General features: G+C 43.0%; 1 protein-coding gene across 1 annotated transcript in view; it reads left to right on the top strand.

The window, feature by feature from the left end:
• The first annotated feature begins 11,978 nt into the window (after nucleotides 1–11,978).
• The window catches only part of LOC310998403 (protein jagged-1b-like), a 28,271-nt gene continuing 21,381 nt past the window's right edge, over nucleotides 11,979–18,868 (top strand). Inside the window, exons 1-2 of the mRNA XM_083988436.1 lie at nucleotides 11,979–12,301; nucleotides 12,557–12,862. Coding sequence (XP_083844562.1) covers nucleotides 12,245–12,301; nucleotides 12,557–12,862 — 363 coding nt within the window. The 5' untranslated portion in view covers nucleotides 11,979–12,244. The remainder of the gene's footprint in view (nucleotides 12,302–12,556; nucleotides 12,863–18,868) is intronic.

Genomic DNA, 18,868 nt, shown 5'->3' with positions numbered 1-18,868 from the left:
TCTCTCTCGTACTTCCTGGAGATGTGAAGCGTGCAGGGTTGAAAGACTCATTCTCTTGTTTTCCCTTTCACTATCAAAGAGATTCAGATTGTCTGAACCTTTGATGTTGAACATTATTCACTGAATAACTGCGTTTATACTGTAATGTCAAAGAGACACTGAAATTCAGATCGGTGTAGCCTGTGAGAAAAATTGTGTTGATAACATTTGTTTTAACAGCGATCATGCTGCCCAGATGTTTTCTTTCATTCACGTACAAGGGAGCATTTTAACATTAAATACACCTGCAAACTCCCTACATTAAAGTTTCAACCAACTGACTAACAACAGTCAACCTTTGTCAAGTCTTAAGATCGATCACAGTCTGTTTCTAACTTTAAGTTTTGCAATTGCTACATAGCCAACGGCATTAACAGCTGTTTATTACCAGTTGTGAGGCAGCTGTTTCCTGCAGCAACGCCACTGTCTATCACATATTTTCTTCTGCTGAAGTTAGCATGCAAACTAGTTAGCCATAGCTGTCATTTTCCAATAGCGACTCACTGCAGCCTCCTATCTGACCTGCCCTGCTCGGTGAGCGCATTATAACTTCTCATATAGTCTTCTAGACAACAAAAGCTCTTGTCAAGCAACCATCACCACCCCCGACTTCTGGCGTTAGACAACATTTGACAGCAGGAATAAACAAAGCTCACCTTATCTTAAATGTGATCATAAAATGGTCATAAAATAATTATGGTAATAATCAGGTGCGTTCTGGAGGTCATTCTATGAGGAAGTCGGTCCATGTAAGTATGAATATGTTACTACAGCTACACTAACACACTGCTATGTTGTGTATTGTGTTGTGTCTTTTTTTCCTTAAACAACCAAAAACTGTTCAAAAACACAGATAGCTTGTGTTTTTATTGTGTCGGGAACACAATCATTTTTGAGACTGGCCAACATTAGGAGTATTCAACTTTCCATTGAGTCAGCAAGATCCTTATCTCTGTTCCCATTAGCCCCCCCCCACCCCTCTCACTCCTCACACCTATCTTGATAAGCTGTCAACTCTGACACAACATGCAGCATGGGGCTGAAGAAAACACATGTGACACTGCTTTCTTTCTTGGTACTTCTTTTTTTTTAAATTGTGTTGTGATTTCCCAACATTGCGGCCACTGGCCTCCACAGCCACAACCAGCTGACTGCTGGTCGCCACACCTATAGGAAACACACCCACAGGACATGGTTTATGCCTCAAAATATTGCAAACATTATTCACATCCATGTGTTTGGTAAACAAATATTTCCTTAGCCAGAAAAATGCAGCAAATATACAGTTAAAAATTCAGAGGGAGGTGCAGTAAAATTGCAAAAGAGCATTACAAGTTTTTCTGTAACTGTGACAATCTGTTGCCGCTTCTCCCTTGTTTCTGTGTGACTCCCACAAAATAACAGCGATAAAGGAAACTTTTTTGTTCTCATTAAGCTTCAAATTGTGTTTCATTATTTTCCCTCAGTAAGGTTTTAATGATCAAGTTGAGGCACTTGGTTACAGTTTGAGAAAGATCATGGCCTTGGTTAAATAGAAAGAAAGCCAACACTGATTTGACGCATGACTAACCTTTTTAGCTTAAACTAAACTTAACAGCATGTGGCAACACACCACACCAACCCCAGTCATGGCAGTCATGACACCCGGACCTCACACTGCCTGGACTGGAGAGGGGACATGAATGGGGATGATGGAGCTGATCCACAAAAACAGCATTTTATTTCATCGAAGGTCACAGAATTGTGACCCAGCAGATTCACCTTTGGCCTCACAAAATCACTGTCATTGTCAAGACTGTCTGGTCTTCCCCTTGTCCCTCCCCGTCAATGAGGCAACGGCAGCTCATGTTGATTGATGACAGTGGAGACTATGCATTAAAGTTTTGTTTCTACTTTTCTAGCTTCCATGTACACACATCTAGACTAAACACACAATAAGAAAAGGTGCACTTACAGTATATTCAAAGTCTGGGGGCTGCTACCCTCATGCAAGCATGACGGCGTGCTTAGTCAGAGCCCTGCAGGCCAGGCTATAGTCTGGGGGGACTCTGTGTTTTGTTTCAATCATCAAAGCTATTGGGTTTAGGGTCTCCTCTCTCCGCCTATCACTCAGCAACACTCATGGCCACTTGGACTCTGAAATTTTACTCCAGGCTGCTGAGAGGAGCGGGTGGTGGGGCTGAAGAAACGTCTTCCTGGCCCTGCTCTGCTCTGCCGGGGGTCACTTTGCCATTCTTCTGTTACACAAAAGACTTCTTCAAGTGCCTGTCTGACAATGGCCTTTAGATCACTGGAGCGTAATGATTGCTGGTTAACGTGAATGCACTCTGTATTAATTGAGCCAGAATTAATATGAAGTTTTTGGAATTTTTCTTCTTTCTTTTTTCAAAATATAAGTTGGCAAGCAAACTTGCTAGTAAGCATCTAGCACCTAAATGCGGATGTTGTCCTGAATTATCATTTTCTCCACAGCAGACATTATTGTGAAGGGTTAGTCTCAGGACTGGTCCCAGAGCGGGACTCGTTCTGAGCCTGCTAATGAGCACAACCTCTCACTTTCAACCCTAAGAGCTAACATCATGTCACTCACAAGCCCCTCATAATGAACGTGCACAAACCACATGTCCACAATAGCGGTGAAGCATGATTTCACAAGACAAGCCTTTAACTTAGCACAAAGGAGTGTCAGATGTGCTGACACAAAAGATCTCCCTTCTTTTCCTGCTTGATTTACATAGAGTATAATGCACTGAGGGAGATTTGCACACCACATTAAAATGTATTCAGGGATTCTGATTGGGTCACAATGAAAAACATTATCAAATAAAAATAATTAAAACAAGATTTGGAGTTTATGGTTTCCAGACTGTTTTTGTTTAGCCATCATCATAAACACAGTTAGCTGTGTCTGTCAGTGAATCAAGAAAACACTGGGCCCCTTCTGCTGCGCTGACCTTGATTCACAGATCCAGTGAGACTTGCCAGCGGTTCGCTCTCTTTCAGCACAAGTCGACTCAGCCAGTGACAGACAGGCACCCTCATGTCAAAACACTGTCTGCCTCTGCCAGCCTATAGCCAGGCCCGGACTGCCTACAGCGAGCCACGGTTACACTGTCACACATGACATTGCTCACATATGTCTATGAAAACATATGCTATATATTAAAAGAGCAATATGTAAGGCAACGCAGCAGCCAAGCCTTTTCAGTTAAATAGTTTGTGAAGCTCCTCCATGCACTGTCCTTTATGTGACGTACAGCCGCCACCTTTTAGCTTCCCTGCCTAAAACTTTCACTTTTTAAGTGTTAATGTGCGGAACTTGAAACCTGGAGTCGTTCTATTAGCAGGTGCTGGCTTGTCAGACTTTGAATTCGCTGAAGTTATCTTTGCTTATCAGTTGTTTAATATGATTCTTTTGGTTGCTAATGGGAACGCTTCGCTTTGTTGTTTTGGACCATTTAATGTGGAGTAACGACGAGAGGACAGAACCAGGCAGAGATGCCAGTTTGTTGCAAACCGACACCTCTTCAAAGGGCTGCAGGTCTGCCAACCATGCAGAGGTATCCTCTTTCTGACCTGAGTTCAAAAGGCAAGACTTGTTCTCACACTTTAAGCTGATCGGATGTTTAGTTTGACAGTGCTATAAATAAAGAGAAACATGTTTAATGCTTTTTAACATGTTCAAGCATCTATATTTGGCTTTATTCAAGCGAGCAGGACAGCAGCAATTGTTTTTGTAACATTATCATCATCATTATCATCTTGTACCTGTGTAAGCAGCCAAACCTGTGCAACTTCTTTTCTGGATGTCTATTTTAATCCCACCCATAACCACAGGAATGCCCTGAGGTTGAAGACGAAGGAAATTGTGAGCCTGAACATTCCCATTTCTCACTTTTCATGATTTCTTGGAGGCAGTACTGTTGAGCACAGAATTTCCCTGCCTTCACGTGATGTAGGAAATAAAATCATGTAGCCAACCTGTTCAGCTGCAGACAACATGGACGATTTCAAAACAGCAAGAACTAAACTAAGCAGCATGTGTTTGTTTTTTTCTTTCATCATTGTGCTGATTCTTTTTTTTTTTTTTTACCAAACATGTTCTGTTTGCTAGGTTGTATTAATGAACTCTCTGAGCACATGTCTTTTGATCTCAGCTTTGAATCACTAAAACCTTTGAATATGTAGTTTTAGCTCAGAAAAACAAGAGCAAGAAGACAACTGCAAAACACTGTAGTGATGAAATACTCCATACAGATAATTTGTTTATTTGTTACTCTCTCCATTTCTGCACCAAAAACACAAGCAGCTCTCAGTGTTCAATCCTCTGAGCCAAACTGATAATTAGAAAAAGTATTACGCATTACACCATGTTGTCTGTATGACACCCACACATACATTGCCTACATACTATTTGTCATCATGCTGTGTGGAAAATATTTCTCCCACTGACAGCTTTATGATTACTTCACACAGCATATTGAGAGTCACGGCCAAGAAAAAAAAAAAAGATGGCAGTAAAACACTCCTGCTGCCTATTAAAGCATAGTGAAATATAACCATACTGAGGTTCACCATTGATCATGTGTCTCTGCTTCTTCTGTACTTTCTGAATACATGTGCAACATTTTCTTACTTTCCTCACAAACTGTCTGAAAAATATGTAATTTGTCTACAATGCAGGATAAAGTTGAAGCATGTCAGGTCAAGCCAAAAAAAATTAACAGTCAGGCGTTAGTATTGCAGCTTCCAAAACTTGGCCGAGGCTGCATATTATTCAGCTGCAAGTTTGTTTAATAGCTCACTCCTGTGTGAGGGCGGACACAAAATAGACTGAAAAAAAAAGTTAGCTCTGTTTGTGTGTAATGTGATTTACATTGTGTGTCTAGCAGCACATTCACATAAGAAATGAAAGTAGACTCATTAGTTTAACATTAACAGGTAGTTGACATGCTCCAGTGAAGTGGACCCGTCCAATATTGAGCTTTGCCGTGTGTCTTGTAAGTGAGCTGTTCCCACATGTTTCCATGCTCTTTGTGCCTGCCCCACTTCTCCTGCAGCGCAGTCACACACACGTCTATAAACAAACTGAAGATTGTCCTTCCCTTGTTAGTTGACACTGTATAATCTAATTGTCAGTATATTGACTCACTAAATGTTGGCATTGGGTCCAAGCCCAGCGCTAAATATGACAAGAAATAAGTTTGTTGTCATATGAAATTAACAGAGAACACTTGGACTATACTTTAATTTATTGCCGTGAGGAAAAGTGGAAAGTAAACATTCTGACAGGCCTCTTCTATTGAATTCAAACCCCATATTGTTCCTTTTTTTGAACTTCCTACCACCACATACTAGTTTTTACTGTCATATCATGGACTTACTTCCAGTTTCCTTAAATAACACTGTGGCCCACAATCTGCAAACTTACAAAAACCACATCAATTCAAACTGCCTCATTCAAGAGTGAGAAGATTGAACATGAAAACATATATCAGCGAGCAAAATGCCTGTTCTATCTCAAGACTCATTCCTGGTGTGTGATCACACACTCTGTATGTATGTGTGTGTGTGTGTGTGTGTGGGAGAGCTGGTGGATTTTGTTTACTTTTGAGGAAAGCGAAATGCAGGGTCGCCTATATTAAAACTGACAGGCCCATTTGGAAGCAATCATCAAATGTGTCATGGAAAAAACGCTACGTCATGGTGCAAGGGACGTCAAGACTTTGCCAGCATCAATATTTTCCTTCAAGGCTGGCAATGGACATCATTTTGACTGGGCTTATGGACTTGTTCTAGTTCCTCTCGACATGTCTACGGGTCATTTTTCTGCAATAAGAGGAATAATCGTCTCTCGTCATCATTCTTTCCTCTGACACAAGCCTGCGTGATCTGGTCTATGTATTCGTGATGGAGTGGACTGTGATCAACAAACAGAGACAAAAGAAGAGGAAGAGTTTTATCAGTGTCACCTCCTCCACATAGGAAGTTCAGGTAATTAGCCACACTCACCTCAAGTGAGGGCCAATATCCTCTGTGAAGAGGGCACTGTTCTAACTCACTGATCCCGGGGGCCTCCCAGCTTTGGGAGACCACCTCGTATGCTGTGATGGGCAAAGGATCTAATCTTCCTGCCTGAGTAGTTAGCATCCTCCCACCTGAGAGATTGTCTTAGTGATCAATGATTTAAGCTAGTAGACATTCCTCGCCACTCCACTTCATTCTCAGACTGCCTTGTCCATTGCGAGGACAAATCTAATCAAACGCAGATCTGACTTTCCTGCGCTATGACATATTGTGCACTTACACATAAATCACTTAATCACATGATCACAGGGGTCAGCTCAGCAGTATGAGACCTGGTATTGTTAGCCAGGTGGAAATGCTACGCTGATGAGTAGTAGGCTCCTAGCCTAAGCAGGGATAATCTGATTTGTTTCACTGACTGCAGCCCTCGGGCCTCCCCTCCCCTCAGAGGATCAAACACCTCCCTCGCCATTAAGGATGTGTGAGGACACACACAGACTGATGATCCATTCACAGCTTCTTAACCTGACACATGTGCGCTTTCTCAGAGTGCCGATCCAGTCGGTTCTTATGATCCTGTTGACGTGAAAAGTAACCGTGTACAAATCCCTGTAGCTCCTCAGCGTTACTGACATACACTTTGGGAAGAAAAAAAAAAAACAGGAAGACAGACAACTAGAATAAACATGACATAAATGAGTCACCCACAGCATCACCACAGCAATTAAGCACAGTTTGAACCAATGAAAATCAAAACCCATACTCTCGACCTAACCCTCTATAATCCAATTTTTACTTAACCTCCACATAGCAGCTGGACTCCCTGTGCACTAACCGCATTGAGGTACTTTCCACATGCTCGCTCAGACATCGAAAAAGCATCACCTCACAGTACAGGCTTTGGAATAAATGTTGAAAATAACAAAACGGCCACCTTTAACAGCGGAAAATAATATTTATCCGAGTGACGATTGCTGATACCATCTGTGACACGTTCTGTAAAAGCAGCTCCCATAAACACACCATGTAAACATTGTGATACTCTTAAATGGGCTGGTTACGGTACTATAGACAAGTCCTTCTCCATGTTCTGCTCTGTGGTGGCTCGGACCCTCACCTCCTCCTCACATGTGCTTTTACATCTCACACACAGACAGAAAAAACTTTACTGGGGTAAATTCATTACCTCACTATTTTTCTTTATGCTTACACATAGCCACCATCATAGATAAGTTGAACAGTACGGGGCCAAGTGCAATCAGTGTAAACCTTTACATTCTTTCATTCACATTGTGATTAAGAGAGGTACATGTGGTGAGGACAGAGCTTTTACTGGAAATGGCAGTGCAGAGGAAGTACTCAGATCCTATTCAGCTTTTGGAGAATGCCTGCTCCTGATATGCTGCAATCATTTACATACTCATTACTATTACCAGTACAATTGTAAGTTTTGCTCTTAGTTGGTGGAGCCATGTGCATTTGTTTTCAACAAAGCCGAGGTGGGTAACGTTAACAAGAGAGTACGGGTGTGTTTGTGTCGTAGTGCCATAAAGCAGTCCATGTTTCTCGCAAGACAAGATCTGGGACACCGGGTCGGGGCTCTGATCTTGCAAGGTTGGTTTTCGGCCAAGAGACACTAGGCGGAGGGCAGAGAGCCTCCATTCTCCCCATAACATGTCATTCAAATATCACTATTACTCTGAAGCTGTTTTATTAACGTAGAAATCTTGCATAGTTCCTCTTAAATGGGAGATGAAAGTGGACAAAACAAATGTAAACTGTTGGCAGCCTAGCCCATTATGGAAATAATGTAAAAAACAAAAAACAAACAAAGAAAAAGTAGAGATTTAACTTTACACGTATGTAGTTACTTTCCACCACTGCATACTGCAAAAGTCTGAGTGTTTTGAAGATCTCTAGACATGATATATGACATATAAAAATACTCTGGTTTGGTAATAATAATAAAAAATGACCTTATTTTCTTAAAATTACATCTAATCCTTCTTCCTCATTGAAAGATCCAGAATCCATGAATATAAAAATGTTTTTGCTTCAAAAGTTTAACCGCTGGATACAATATATCTCCTCCACTGAAATGTCCCCCTCAGTTTATGTGCATAGCAGGCTTTAAGTTTTAAGTTGCATATTGGACAATGTCTGGCTTCTAAACCATAGATGGATTAGTTGTTAAATTAGAGGAGCTGTATCTGTAAATTCTTCTGTATTACAAACCTTTCATTTACTAGTCTTTCAAAGAGCTTCAGCCATCATTGGGTTTACAGCAGGTTATAATGGGCCCTCAGGGCAATGCTACTTCTTCAGGCCAGACTGGACACTGTAATTGAAAAGTGACGAGACAGACAGACTGGGCTGGAGCTAGCTGTTTAGCGTGCTAAATCCAGTAGAAGAAAAGAAGTGAGAGAAACAGAAGCAAAACAAGATCATTGCTTCCACATTTCCTGGTAAATAAAGGAATGAAGTTTGATACTAGAAAGTTCTTGTCAAGTGGTGAGTAAACAGCTGTTGGCTATTTGGCACCAGAAAAAATTACAAATAGCTCCTTTACGGTGCAGATATAAAAATGAGAACAACCTTCTTGTATCAGAGAATGGAAGCAGACTTTTTATTTCTCCACATTGTCCTTACTTTAACCAACCTGTACCAGAAGCAGAAACCAGTAGGAAGATACTCAAGTGGCTCCAACTGACAGATCACAACCCCTGTGGTTTGTGAGGGTCGGTTTTTGGAAAGGTGTGGCAGCTGCTGTGTACGTCTATTTCACCTTGTCCTGAAGCATGAGAGTAATAAATCCATCTTTACTCTGTCACACGGTGTTTTCTAGTTTCTCACTGTTGACTGTCCACAATAGCAGTCCTTGTTGAAACTACGTAACCACGTCACTTTTGGCCATACAAGAATGCAGGGGGAAATTGTTCTGTTCTGTCTTTGGGAACCAGACAGTAATGACATTTAAACAAATGGGATCAAATTCAAAATAGATGGTTGGTTGTTCTAAATCTTTTTAGGGGAGAGTGTGCCACAGAGTTTAGTAAATGTAGGGGGGAAGGGAATGCTCACTAAGCACCTAATCCACCACATTCTTGTTAGGGGTCCGAGTCTGAATTCAGGCAGGCTTCAATGCCATGCACTGCGATAGCAGGGGTTGCAAAAGGCTGAGGTAATTGGATTGGAATACGGCATTGGGTGTCAGACAACAAAAGATATCCATCTCTCTCATGGCCGCTCAGCTCTTTTGTTGGCGGCTGGAATTTATTTGGTCATTCACTCCACTCTTCCAAGCCCAGCGAGGACAGAAGAACAGGAGCAGGCCACCAGGACTGGCTCAGTCTGGTGGTCTCGCATGCAGGCCAGTGGAGTCACAGTGCCTGTGCAGCCTGTGTGTGAGAATGTGTGAACCATGGATCCCCCAAAGCCCAGGGGTCATTTGTGTGATCATTACCATAATCACATTAAGGCTGCAGGAGATTAGCACCATGGCCTCAGAGGAGAAACCCTGTCTGTGCTCCATGACGACTATAGGTCATGCTTAAAGGGAACAGTGATCATGCTGCTTAGATACCTATTAGCTGTACGATACACAGGGAGAGTGGAATCAAGTGGAAGAGCTGCATAAAGCAAGGAGGCATCCTTCCTTAGCCTGTCCTAGGCAACATGGTGTCTGCAAATGCAAGATAATGTTTTGTCAAATATGTAGACAGAGGTTATCTGTGTTTAAACTTTTTGTGTGTGCACAGCATCCACATTTTGTATGAATATATGAATATGAACAAGATGAGTTGCACACAATTTGATGTTTGATAAACTGCCATATTGTCAGTAAAACATGACGTCAAAATGATTTGTTCTGTCAATCAGAACAATCTAATTGTCTCATATATCTTTTGGTTTTGTCTGTGCTGTCCTGCTCTCCCCCCACCTCAGTACCTCAGTAATCATCTCAACACAAGCATCACTTCTGGGCAGGTCATGGGGGCACGCCAGACAGGATCCTGTCACATCCCCCCACCCCAGACCATCCACTCTCTATACTCAAATGTAGCTTTTGCCATCAACGTAAAAAAAAAAAAAAAAAAAAAGGTCCCTTGGGTAAAAAAATTCTCCAATTAACCCTAATTACCCAGAGAGAGCATTTCAGTGAGGCCTGTAACCTGAGATGCCTATCAACTCAGCGACTGAGGCGAGCAGGGAGGAAGCTATACCTTTCATCTTGAAGTTCAACCACAGGAAACGTGACGTCTGAATTTTGACAGCAGTGATTTAAGATGGTGGAAATAACACTCAGTAACTTCCCTCTTACAATACACACCTTACTCCAATACTACTACTACAACTACTAAACAAGGTGCCTCAAGGTAAAAATGCTTTTGAATGTTTAGGCATCCCTGCAGAGTCTACAGTTACATCTTATTTCACTGTCACATCTAAACTAAAGATAAGATAAGCTTTGCCGCTTGAGTGAAGAAAATGAACTAGCCCTCAGCTGCTTGTACGGTTTCTGACAAAAATAAAGGTAAAAAATGTCTGACCTTGCTTATCAGATACAAATGCATACAAGTGGGACATGTGACACTGACACTCTCATAAACAGCTATAAAGTGTGATGGTGAAACATTCGATAGTTACTGATTGATACACTCCTCTTTTTTACAGTGCCGCAGTTCCCAACTGTGCTTCCTTGATTGTGACCCATTGAATGACCTGTGTAATTGGTCCACACAAATCACTAACCACAAGGGCTGAGTGGGGGGAGGGGGGGTTTCTCATCCTCTCCTATGGATGTGTGTGTGTGTGCAGTTACTGGTCCACTTCACAGGTTACCTTCTTGCAGAGATACACCTGGTTGCAATTGCCCTTTGACACCATAAGAATACTGGGGGAAATAATATCTTTCAGCAGTCTGTCAATGTATTTCTGTGGCTGCATCAATAAAATAATCTGGTCTGTGATTGTTTCACTCACACCAGTGTCCATCCTGCCTGTGCATTATGTTTAACCGTAAACCAGAGGTTGATTGCTGGAAGCAGCAGTAGATTGCAAGTCATTTAAAATGTGTGACATTCCTCAAGCATCAGGCATAAAAGCTGCACACAACAGTGCCACTCTGGGGCACTGTTGTGTGCACTCCCATCACCATCATGTTGTCTGCTTTCACATTTAGAGTGAGGTCAGGCTTCAAATATTGAAATAAATCAAAAGAAAATAAAATAGTAAAAGTTTTTTTTAAATTTGAAAATATGCAGAATATGTGTAGATATATTGAATATTCCTGACTCTGGAATGTAATGCTCTTTCTCCAAGGCCCGCACTACATGAAGAAAGATATCTAACATACCATGCATATAACAAAATGCCCTTGGCTCTGCTACTGGCCTTGATGCTAGCTCATTTTCTAATCTAGATGATTTAGTGTGTTACCCAATGGCACAAATGTAGAGGAGAATAAACCCCGTTACACTTGGTCTATCAACCTTTTAAGCCGCCATAAATCTTTATGAGGTAAAATAATAGTATAAATTGTGGTCAGTATAGTATGCAACTAATGCAGGATGCAGGAAGATGGGATCTCTTAAAGGAGGGGAGAGGTATAAATTGATGCTTGTCCTAAAATATAATTCATTTATGTTTGGGTTTGTGGTTGTGATGACTTATGATTATCAATATGACTGCAGGCCATAGTTTATTTCCACTGTTATTTTCCAACACATGAGTGCCAAAGAGTCTTTAGGAGCAATCTTGAGACTATGATGATTATCCTCATATTGTGCGAGGGGGGCGGGCTCTCTGCGCCCTGCTCATGAATATGGAGGCACATGGCTCCGCAGACACTCCCCTCTCTCTGTTGAACTTGTGTAGCCAGCTCCTGCTCGGACCAACAGTCAGTCAGTCAGTCAAGTCAGTCAGTTAGCAGTGGGCTCCGCTGCCGCATGGCTACTGTGTAAACTTTTCTCCAGCAACAAGTTGGAAACTGTCGGATAAGGAAGAAGAGTAGACGGGACATAACGAGAAAGAAGCGGTCTCCTATGAATCGGGAACCTGTGCTCCGCTGATCCCAGTGTTGTTCCCCACTCGTGCATGTTTAAACCAGAGGAGAGCTCTGGTGCCGTGTGTCGGCCAGACGACTAGTACAAACGAGTGGCAACAGCAGTCCGGAGGCATGGTGTGGAGACGGGGCTCAGTCGTCGCTGCCTTTTTACTCTGCTTTCTCGCCAAGGTACGTGGACTGTCCCGGAGGAGGAGGAAGGAGGACTGTGGGGGGAATGTGGATGTACTCTGATACTCTGATTACATGTGTCCCGCGTCGTATACGCGCACGGCTATGCTAACATTACATGTCCTCATGCAAAAAAGTTGTGTTCACGGTCAGCCTGCTGCAAGTGCAGATATCACAGGCCGTAGTGTTCAACTGTTTCTCTACATAAAGTGTTTTTGAAGTTGTTCTTTGCATTCACTGTCGTGTCTCCAACAGGTGTCAGAGGGATCTGGACAATTCGAGCTGCAAATCTTATCGATGCACAATGTGAACGGAGAGTTGCTGAACGGCGTGTGTTGTGACGGCACGCGGAACACGGCGGATAGAAAATGCACACGGGACGAGTGCGATACGTTTTTTAAAGTTTGCCTGAAGGAATACCAGTCGAGGGTTTCTGCTGCAGGGCCCTGCAGCTTCGGTATGGGATCTACGTCTGTCCTCGGAGGGAATACCTTTTCTTTCAAGACCTCTGACAGGAATGACAAATCCAGGATAGTTTTGCCCTTCAGTTTTGCCTGGCCGGTGAGTTGGAGAGTTAACACAAAAAAAAGAAAAAAAAGAAAAATCTGTTCTTCTCCTCCAAATGGGAAAAAAAGAGAGAAAATGTGTGTTTGCAGGGCAATTCTGTGCAATTACTGTCCGTCAGTCACTCTCGCCCCCCAAAACGCGGATAGAAAGCACAACAAAGAAAGAATGAGTTTCTCTTTTGGTTGTTAGCTCTCTGTGAATTATCCTTTTGAGGAAAGACCCCCTGGTCTCCTTATTATCTGCGCCAATTAAGCAGCTGCAGGTATTTTTCTCCATCAGACCCAGAGCTGTCTGTTCTGTCTAAATAATGTGCTGAGACTACACTGCCTGCATGTTTGGCCATCATAAAACCTCTATTTTCAGAAGCAGGCTTGTATAATGAGGCAAAGGGAACTTAAAAAAAGTGAATAAATTAGGAGTTGCAGTTAATTTAAACCACCAGAAACTCATCAGTGTCAATAGAATTAAATATTTCAAGAACAACATGCAGTTTAGTTTGTTCCCCTTGAAAAACTCCAGTTCTGTGTGACTCTGTTGGATACTGCTTCACACAAAGCTTTCTCGAAATGTTCCTCCATAAATATTTTCCCTCTTGCCTGGCACGATTCGACAGATAAAAAGTTGGACGGGTCATGTTCTCACTGATTTCTCCTCCTCTGCCTCCCTGGCAGCTGCTCATGTTGCACAGGACAGTAAGTCCAAAGTGAAAGCCCACTTTCTGGTTTCCTCAAGTGTCAGCTCTTCTTCATAGAGTAAATAAATTGGGCCGACAGGCCTGTGGGAGTGTTGTAGCTCGGCAAGAGATATGATTTGTCATGCTGGAGCACATTTCGATGGAGTGAAAAAAGTAGGACTGTGCACAGACTGACTGGCCCCACAGCTTGGCCCGCAAACTCCTCCACTGTGCCTGATGGGTGAAAGGCACAGTCCACTGGTATGTGTGTGTCCAATTACATCAAGGCTATTTTTACCTCAATCTTGATGGAAGTTTTTTTACTGCAGTGGTGGCATCAAACAGCCAGAATAAGTGAAAGAACTGGAAGATCATAGTTGGTTTCCTCTCACGTTGTACATTTGTGTGTGTGTGTTACCTGTGGGGCAGAGCAGATCGTTTGGATGTGTGGTTTCCCTATGATCTGATAGCCAGTAAAACAATGTTCTCAGCAGGGTAGCATGCAATTTGATATGGTCTGTATTTTTTATTTACTCTGCACTTAGACACTGGCGCCTCACACCTTTTTAAAAGACAAAGGTTTCTGTTTATGTTCACACTATGGCAACACTAAGTTGGCATGGACACTCGCAAGCAGATTAGTTTAATCTTACACGGTTGAAAATCATTCCTGCATGAAAACAGCACTTGTTGACATTGAAATGAAAACTGGTGCCATTTCAAGTTTGAGGTCTCTAACTGAACTCAAATTTCTTTTTTTTTGACATGCTGATAATTTGGGAACTTCTTTCCAAAAATGACCTTTTAAACAATGTTATTGTCCTCAGCAGAGGCATTGAAAGATCAGGATTAGCTAGAAAAACATGGAGTTAATTAAATAAAAGCGTTAAATGATAATATTTGTTGACTGTATAGTGGCTCAGCTAAAATATCTTGGGTTTAGAGACTAACTCATTGTAATCCAAGTGTAGGACCCAGGCTGAGATCTGATGAAGGACAGAGCGGCTCGTTAAATTCTCTCATCCTTCACTCTAAGTGCTTTACTTCAGTGCACATTAACAATCGTCAGGTTAGGTATGATATCACTCTTTGTCCTTTTCATAAGTTGATTGGCTGTTGTGGACAGATGGCAGTGTGGTGCAACTGGGTTGTTGGGTACTCCGAGTTCATGGAGCCCCCCCCCCACCCCCCACACCCCTCTCCCCTCCCTCCCCACCATCCTCTCTTGTGAGCTGCATGAAGTTGGCCTCTTGTCCAGGCCAAGGGCTTTGTTTAAGTCACGCTCGGTTGGACCCCAGGCATTTCATCGCTTTAACCTTGCCACCCACAGTAACTGCTGCACTTAATGAGGCTACACACATGTGCTTAGATCAGGTAGGGCGAGAGAGCCAGGCGTCCAGCTGAATGCCGTCGGCTGGGCATCTTTTACACGAGCACATCTGTGTTTTAGAGCGCTGCCTGTGTGGATTCAGCCCATGTCTGCTGGTGGTGGCTTTTTATATTCCACAGAGAAGTGAGGTTCCCGGCTACCCAGGCCCTCGCAGTGTATCAAGCTGGGACAATGGTGTGCCCTCAGTGACTACAGTGAGGATTACAGAACATAATGGAGGCAGTGCAGCTGTAATGCCAGTGCAGGGCAAGCAACAGGAAGCAGTTGTAGTAGACTCAGCAGTGATGAAGTTGGCTCCCAGGCAAGCTGTGACCTAGCCTCTGTGGCCACCTCAGCACATTTGCCCATGTTACACCAAGAACAAGAAAATACCTTTTTTTTTTAATTGGATTGGGTCAATTTATCTTGGCACTTATCTGCTCAATGCTCTGCTTGCTTCAACTTCCTCTCTTTTCATCTCAACCCTTAACTCCATTGGCCTTACTCCCAAGTTTGATTTCACTATGTCTAATATTTTATAGCATAATTTCCCTTTACACAATGCTGGCATTGGCACGTCCTCCCTGACCTCGGATCTGTTGGCATAATTGATTTGTTGACAAGTCGTCGCCGTCTGAGAACTGGGATCAGGTGAGTCGCAGAACAATAGCTCAGCTCAGCCTTGGCGCTAAGCAATGCCGGCAGCTGCGGGAGTAATGACATGTTTGTTTTATATAGTCTGCTCTGATGTGGCCGTTAAGTGCAAATCACTCCAGTGAAAGAGGAGGAAAAGAAATGCGCTCTGTTTAACGAGGACTTTCTCGTTGTACTCGTAGTGTCAGTGTGACGTTACATAATGTTCCCAGGCTTTGCAGCTTATCGGAGTCGTTTCATGCTGCATGGAGTCGTGACATGCATCGAAAATACATTTAATTGGGATCACCTGTGTCTTGTTTTTGTTTCCCTTAATGGCCAGTGACCCTTGCAAAGCGCAGATGAGGGGGACTGCTTGTTTAGTTAAATGCTTGATATGGCTTTCATTCCTGGTCCCGGGTTCATGTTTTGATCTTGTTTGCCTTGTGAGAGATCCAAAATCTGTTTGCTTTGTCTTTTGTTTTAGTTGGCAAAAGGTGAGATTCTTTCTTGGGGCTGAGGTTCTGTTATATAGCAGGCCGATGTGCCTCTTACAGGATATTTAATAAGCCGTTGATTGTACAACAGTCTTCCTCCCAACACTTTGTTGTGATGAAAATCTCTTGGCAAACACTGCATTGCTTCCTTCCAGTCGGTCGGCGCATTAAGTGGTTTTCAAGGTGATTGTGCGAGTCGTCTTTTCATGACCGAGCCTTTGGTTTTATGGCAAACAGGGTGTGTTGCTTAGCTGTCCCAATCATTGGATAGATGTGAGCTTGATACCATTGAAGTGATTGACTCAGGAAAACTGATACAGAAGGTCAACATCCCTTTGACCAGACTGTTTACATTTCCTCTGTGCTGAGTGGAGGCCGAGACCAGTCGAATCTGTTCTGTTGTGCCTTTATTTAGACCTTTTGGCTTTTGCCTGTTATTCTGCGGGACATAGCTCCTTTTTATTTTGTTAGATTTTCTTGTAATGATACATCAGATGGCTCCGTTTTCAGCCGAGGGCAAGCTGAGTGAGGGCTGTGTGTGTGTGTGTATTGGGGAAAATTCCCCTACTGAGAAGATTCAGTAGTGTTCTTTGGCAAGTCATTGTGATTCGAACTGGAATGATCTTTATCGCTTATGTTGCTTGTCTGTTGGACAGTGTCTACTTGGCCAAGAAAGATAAGAAGACATATGGCCACACTTATTGCACTTGGACGTGTGTGTGTTTGTGTGCGTGCGTGTGTGTGTGTGTGTGAGACGGAGAGAGAGAGAGAGGGAGAAAGAGAGCGAGAGAGAGAGAGAATGTGCTCTGTAGTTCAAAGAGAAGTTGTGAGTCAGCTGGGAGCCTGGGAAAAGTGAACCTGGCAGTGGCAGACGGTTCCAAGTTGATAACTGCAGAGGAGTTATGGAGTGTTAGTGAATGAGGAGTCAGGCAGTATCTCACTCTCTGGGAGCAGTTATTTGGTCTGGAACTAAACATCCCAATAATGGCGTGGCTACTTGTTAGATCAAGCCATTATGACATTTTAGTCATAATGTGCTATAATACAGGAACATTATGAGAGTGCCAAAATACCAAGTCTCTTTTTTTTTCCCCACATGTCCTTTGGTGTGGTCCTACTTAATCATGAGAATGTAGGACAAATGCATCATTAGTCAGTGGCGATGATGATCACTTTGCTGCAATAGCTTCCATGTTGAGGCAAGTCCAAATCATGCAAGATATGGGTGTGTTGTTGTGTTTTTGTGGGCTGAAGTATTAATCGGCCAATAAGTCGTTAAAGTTTATTTTTCCTGACAACAATCCACCATCAGCTGATTTATTGGTGTTTTTTTCCCATCGGTTCTGGACACAGTGTGAAGTCTTTCCATGTAACAGGTGGACCAGAGGAGTTGTTGTTGTTTCACTCATTGAAACCACCTGTCACCTGATAATATCCTATTCAGAAATGTTCAGATTGTTCCAGAGGTCATTGAAGCATGATTTAAGTTGAGTAGAGAATACATTGTAACACTTTTTTCTGGGGGGGGGGGGGGGGGGGGTATTTATGGCTTCTCGTGTTAGTCACAACCACATCTAGTTAATGTTGTGTTGATGACTAATTTCAGAAAGAGACAGATAATCCACTGGGATCATGTGAGCTCAGTGATGTTGCGTTCGAGTTCCTGTTTTAAGGATCGGCTCATGTTCGGTGACGTATCCTGTATGTGGGAGTTTGTTTTGGGTGGCCCAAATACTGCTGTGTTAATAGTGTTAATGTAAGTAGCGGTGGGTTGGGTCGTAGTAATAGATGATCAGGTATCACATTACCACTGACTCGCTTACTGGGGTTCTGTGTGAACTGATTGCAGCCATTTGTAAGTCAGAATGTATTGTCCTGCCCGTGCTGCTGATGAGGGCTGCATCTGAAATAATAGCTGCCCCTGATTGCAGTGAAATACTGGCACAGGATGAGACAAATAGCTCCTGGAGAGATGGAAAGTTGAATGGCTGACAAAACAAGGTAAAGCCATGAAAAAAAAGAAGCTTGAGGAGTGAGTCATACCCTCCTCATTCTTTCTGCTGAAAGTGAACAGGGGTTTTCCTTTGGAGCAGATTTGTTTACCATGAAGTCATTGGCAGCGAAGAGGGGGCATCGCGGCAACGCAGAATGTCTGAAATGCCTCTCCAGCAGAGCTGCTGGCTGTTTTTCTAGTGTATACTCGGACACTGTAAGTGGATTACACTTTCTCACAATCGCATACTTTCTCCCTGAGTCTGTCGTTCGCTCTCGCAGACACATTGTTTGCTCCCTCATGACCGTGGCACAGGGCACTGTGAATGTGTAAGCTGATATTGGTGTGAGCGCTACCGGCCCTGAATCGGACAAAGTGTTTTCAGGAGTGCTGAAATCAAGACAGGCCCTCCAGAGTGTAGCGCTCCTTCAGTGTCTCACTGTCTCTGCTTTCCTGCAAACTTTTATTCTGTCTTCTTACCATCTACAACATAACGGTTCTTTGTTGTTGTTGTTTTTTTTTCTAGCCCCATCTCGATTTGCCTAAAAGGCCTCTTCTTCTCAGCCGCCTGGACGGTTCACAGCTTTCATAGCTCTCTGTTAGAAGTTTATAAATTAGCATGAAATTGAAAATCCCATATACATTGCAAAACAAAACCAACTATGCGCTTTCGCAGAACGTTGGAAATCATCCACCAGCTTCACTCGCCACATTTTCTAAACATGTGGAAAAACTGTATTTGGGAGGGGGGGGGGCTGTTTCTAAAGAGCGCAAGGTTACCGTGGCTGAGCTGAAGACACATTTTTGGCACCGTGCGACGAGAGTATCTTTTTCT

The sequence above is a fragment of the Trachurus trachurus genome, assembly GCF_905171665.1.
Source record: "Trachurus trachurus genome assembly, chromosome: 15".
Lineage (NCBI taxonomy): Eukaryota > Metazoa > Chordata > Actinopteri > Carangiformes > Carangidae > Trachurus > Trachurus trachurus.
Note: the sequence above shows the minus strand (reverse complement) of the source record. Positions and strands in the feature narration are given on the sequence as shown.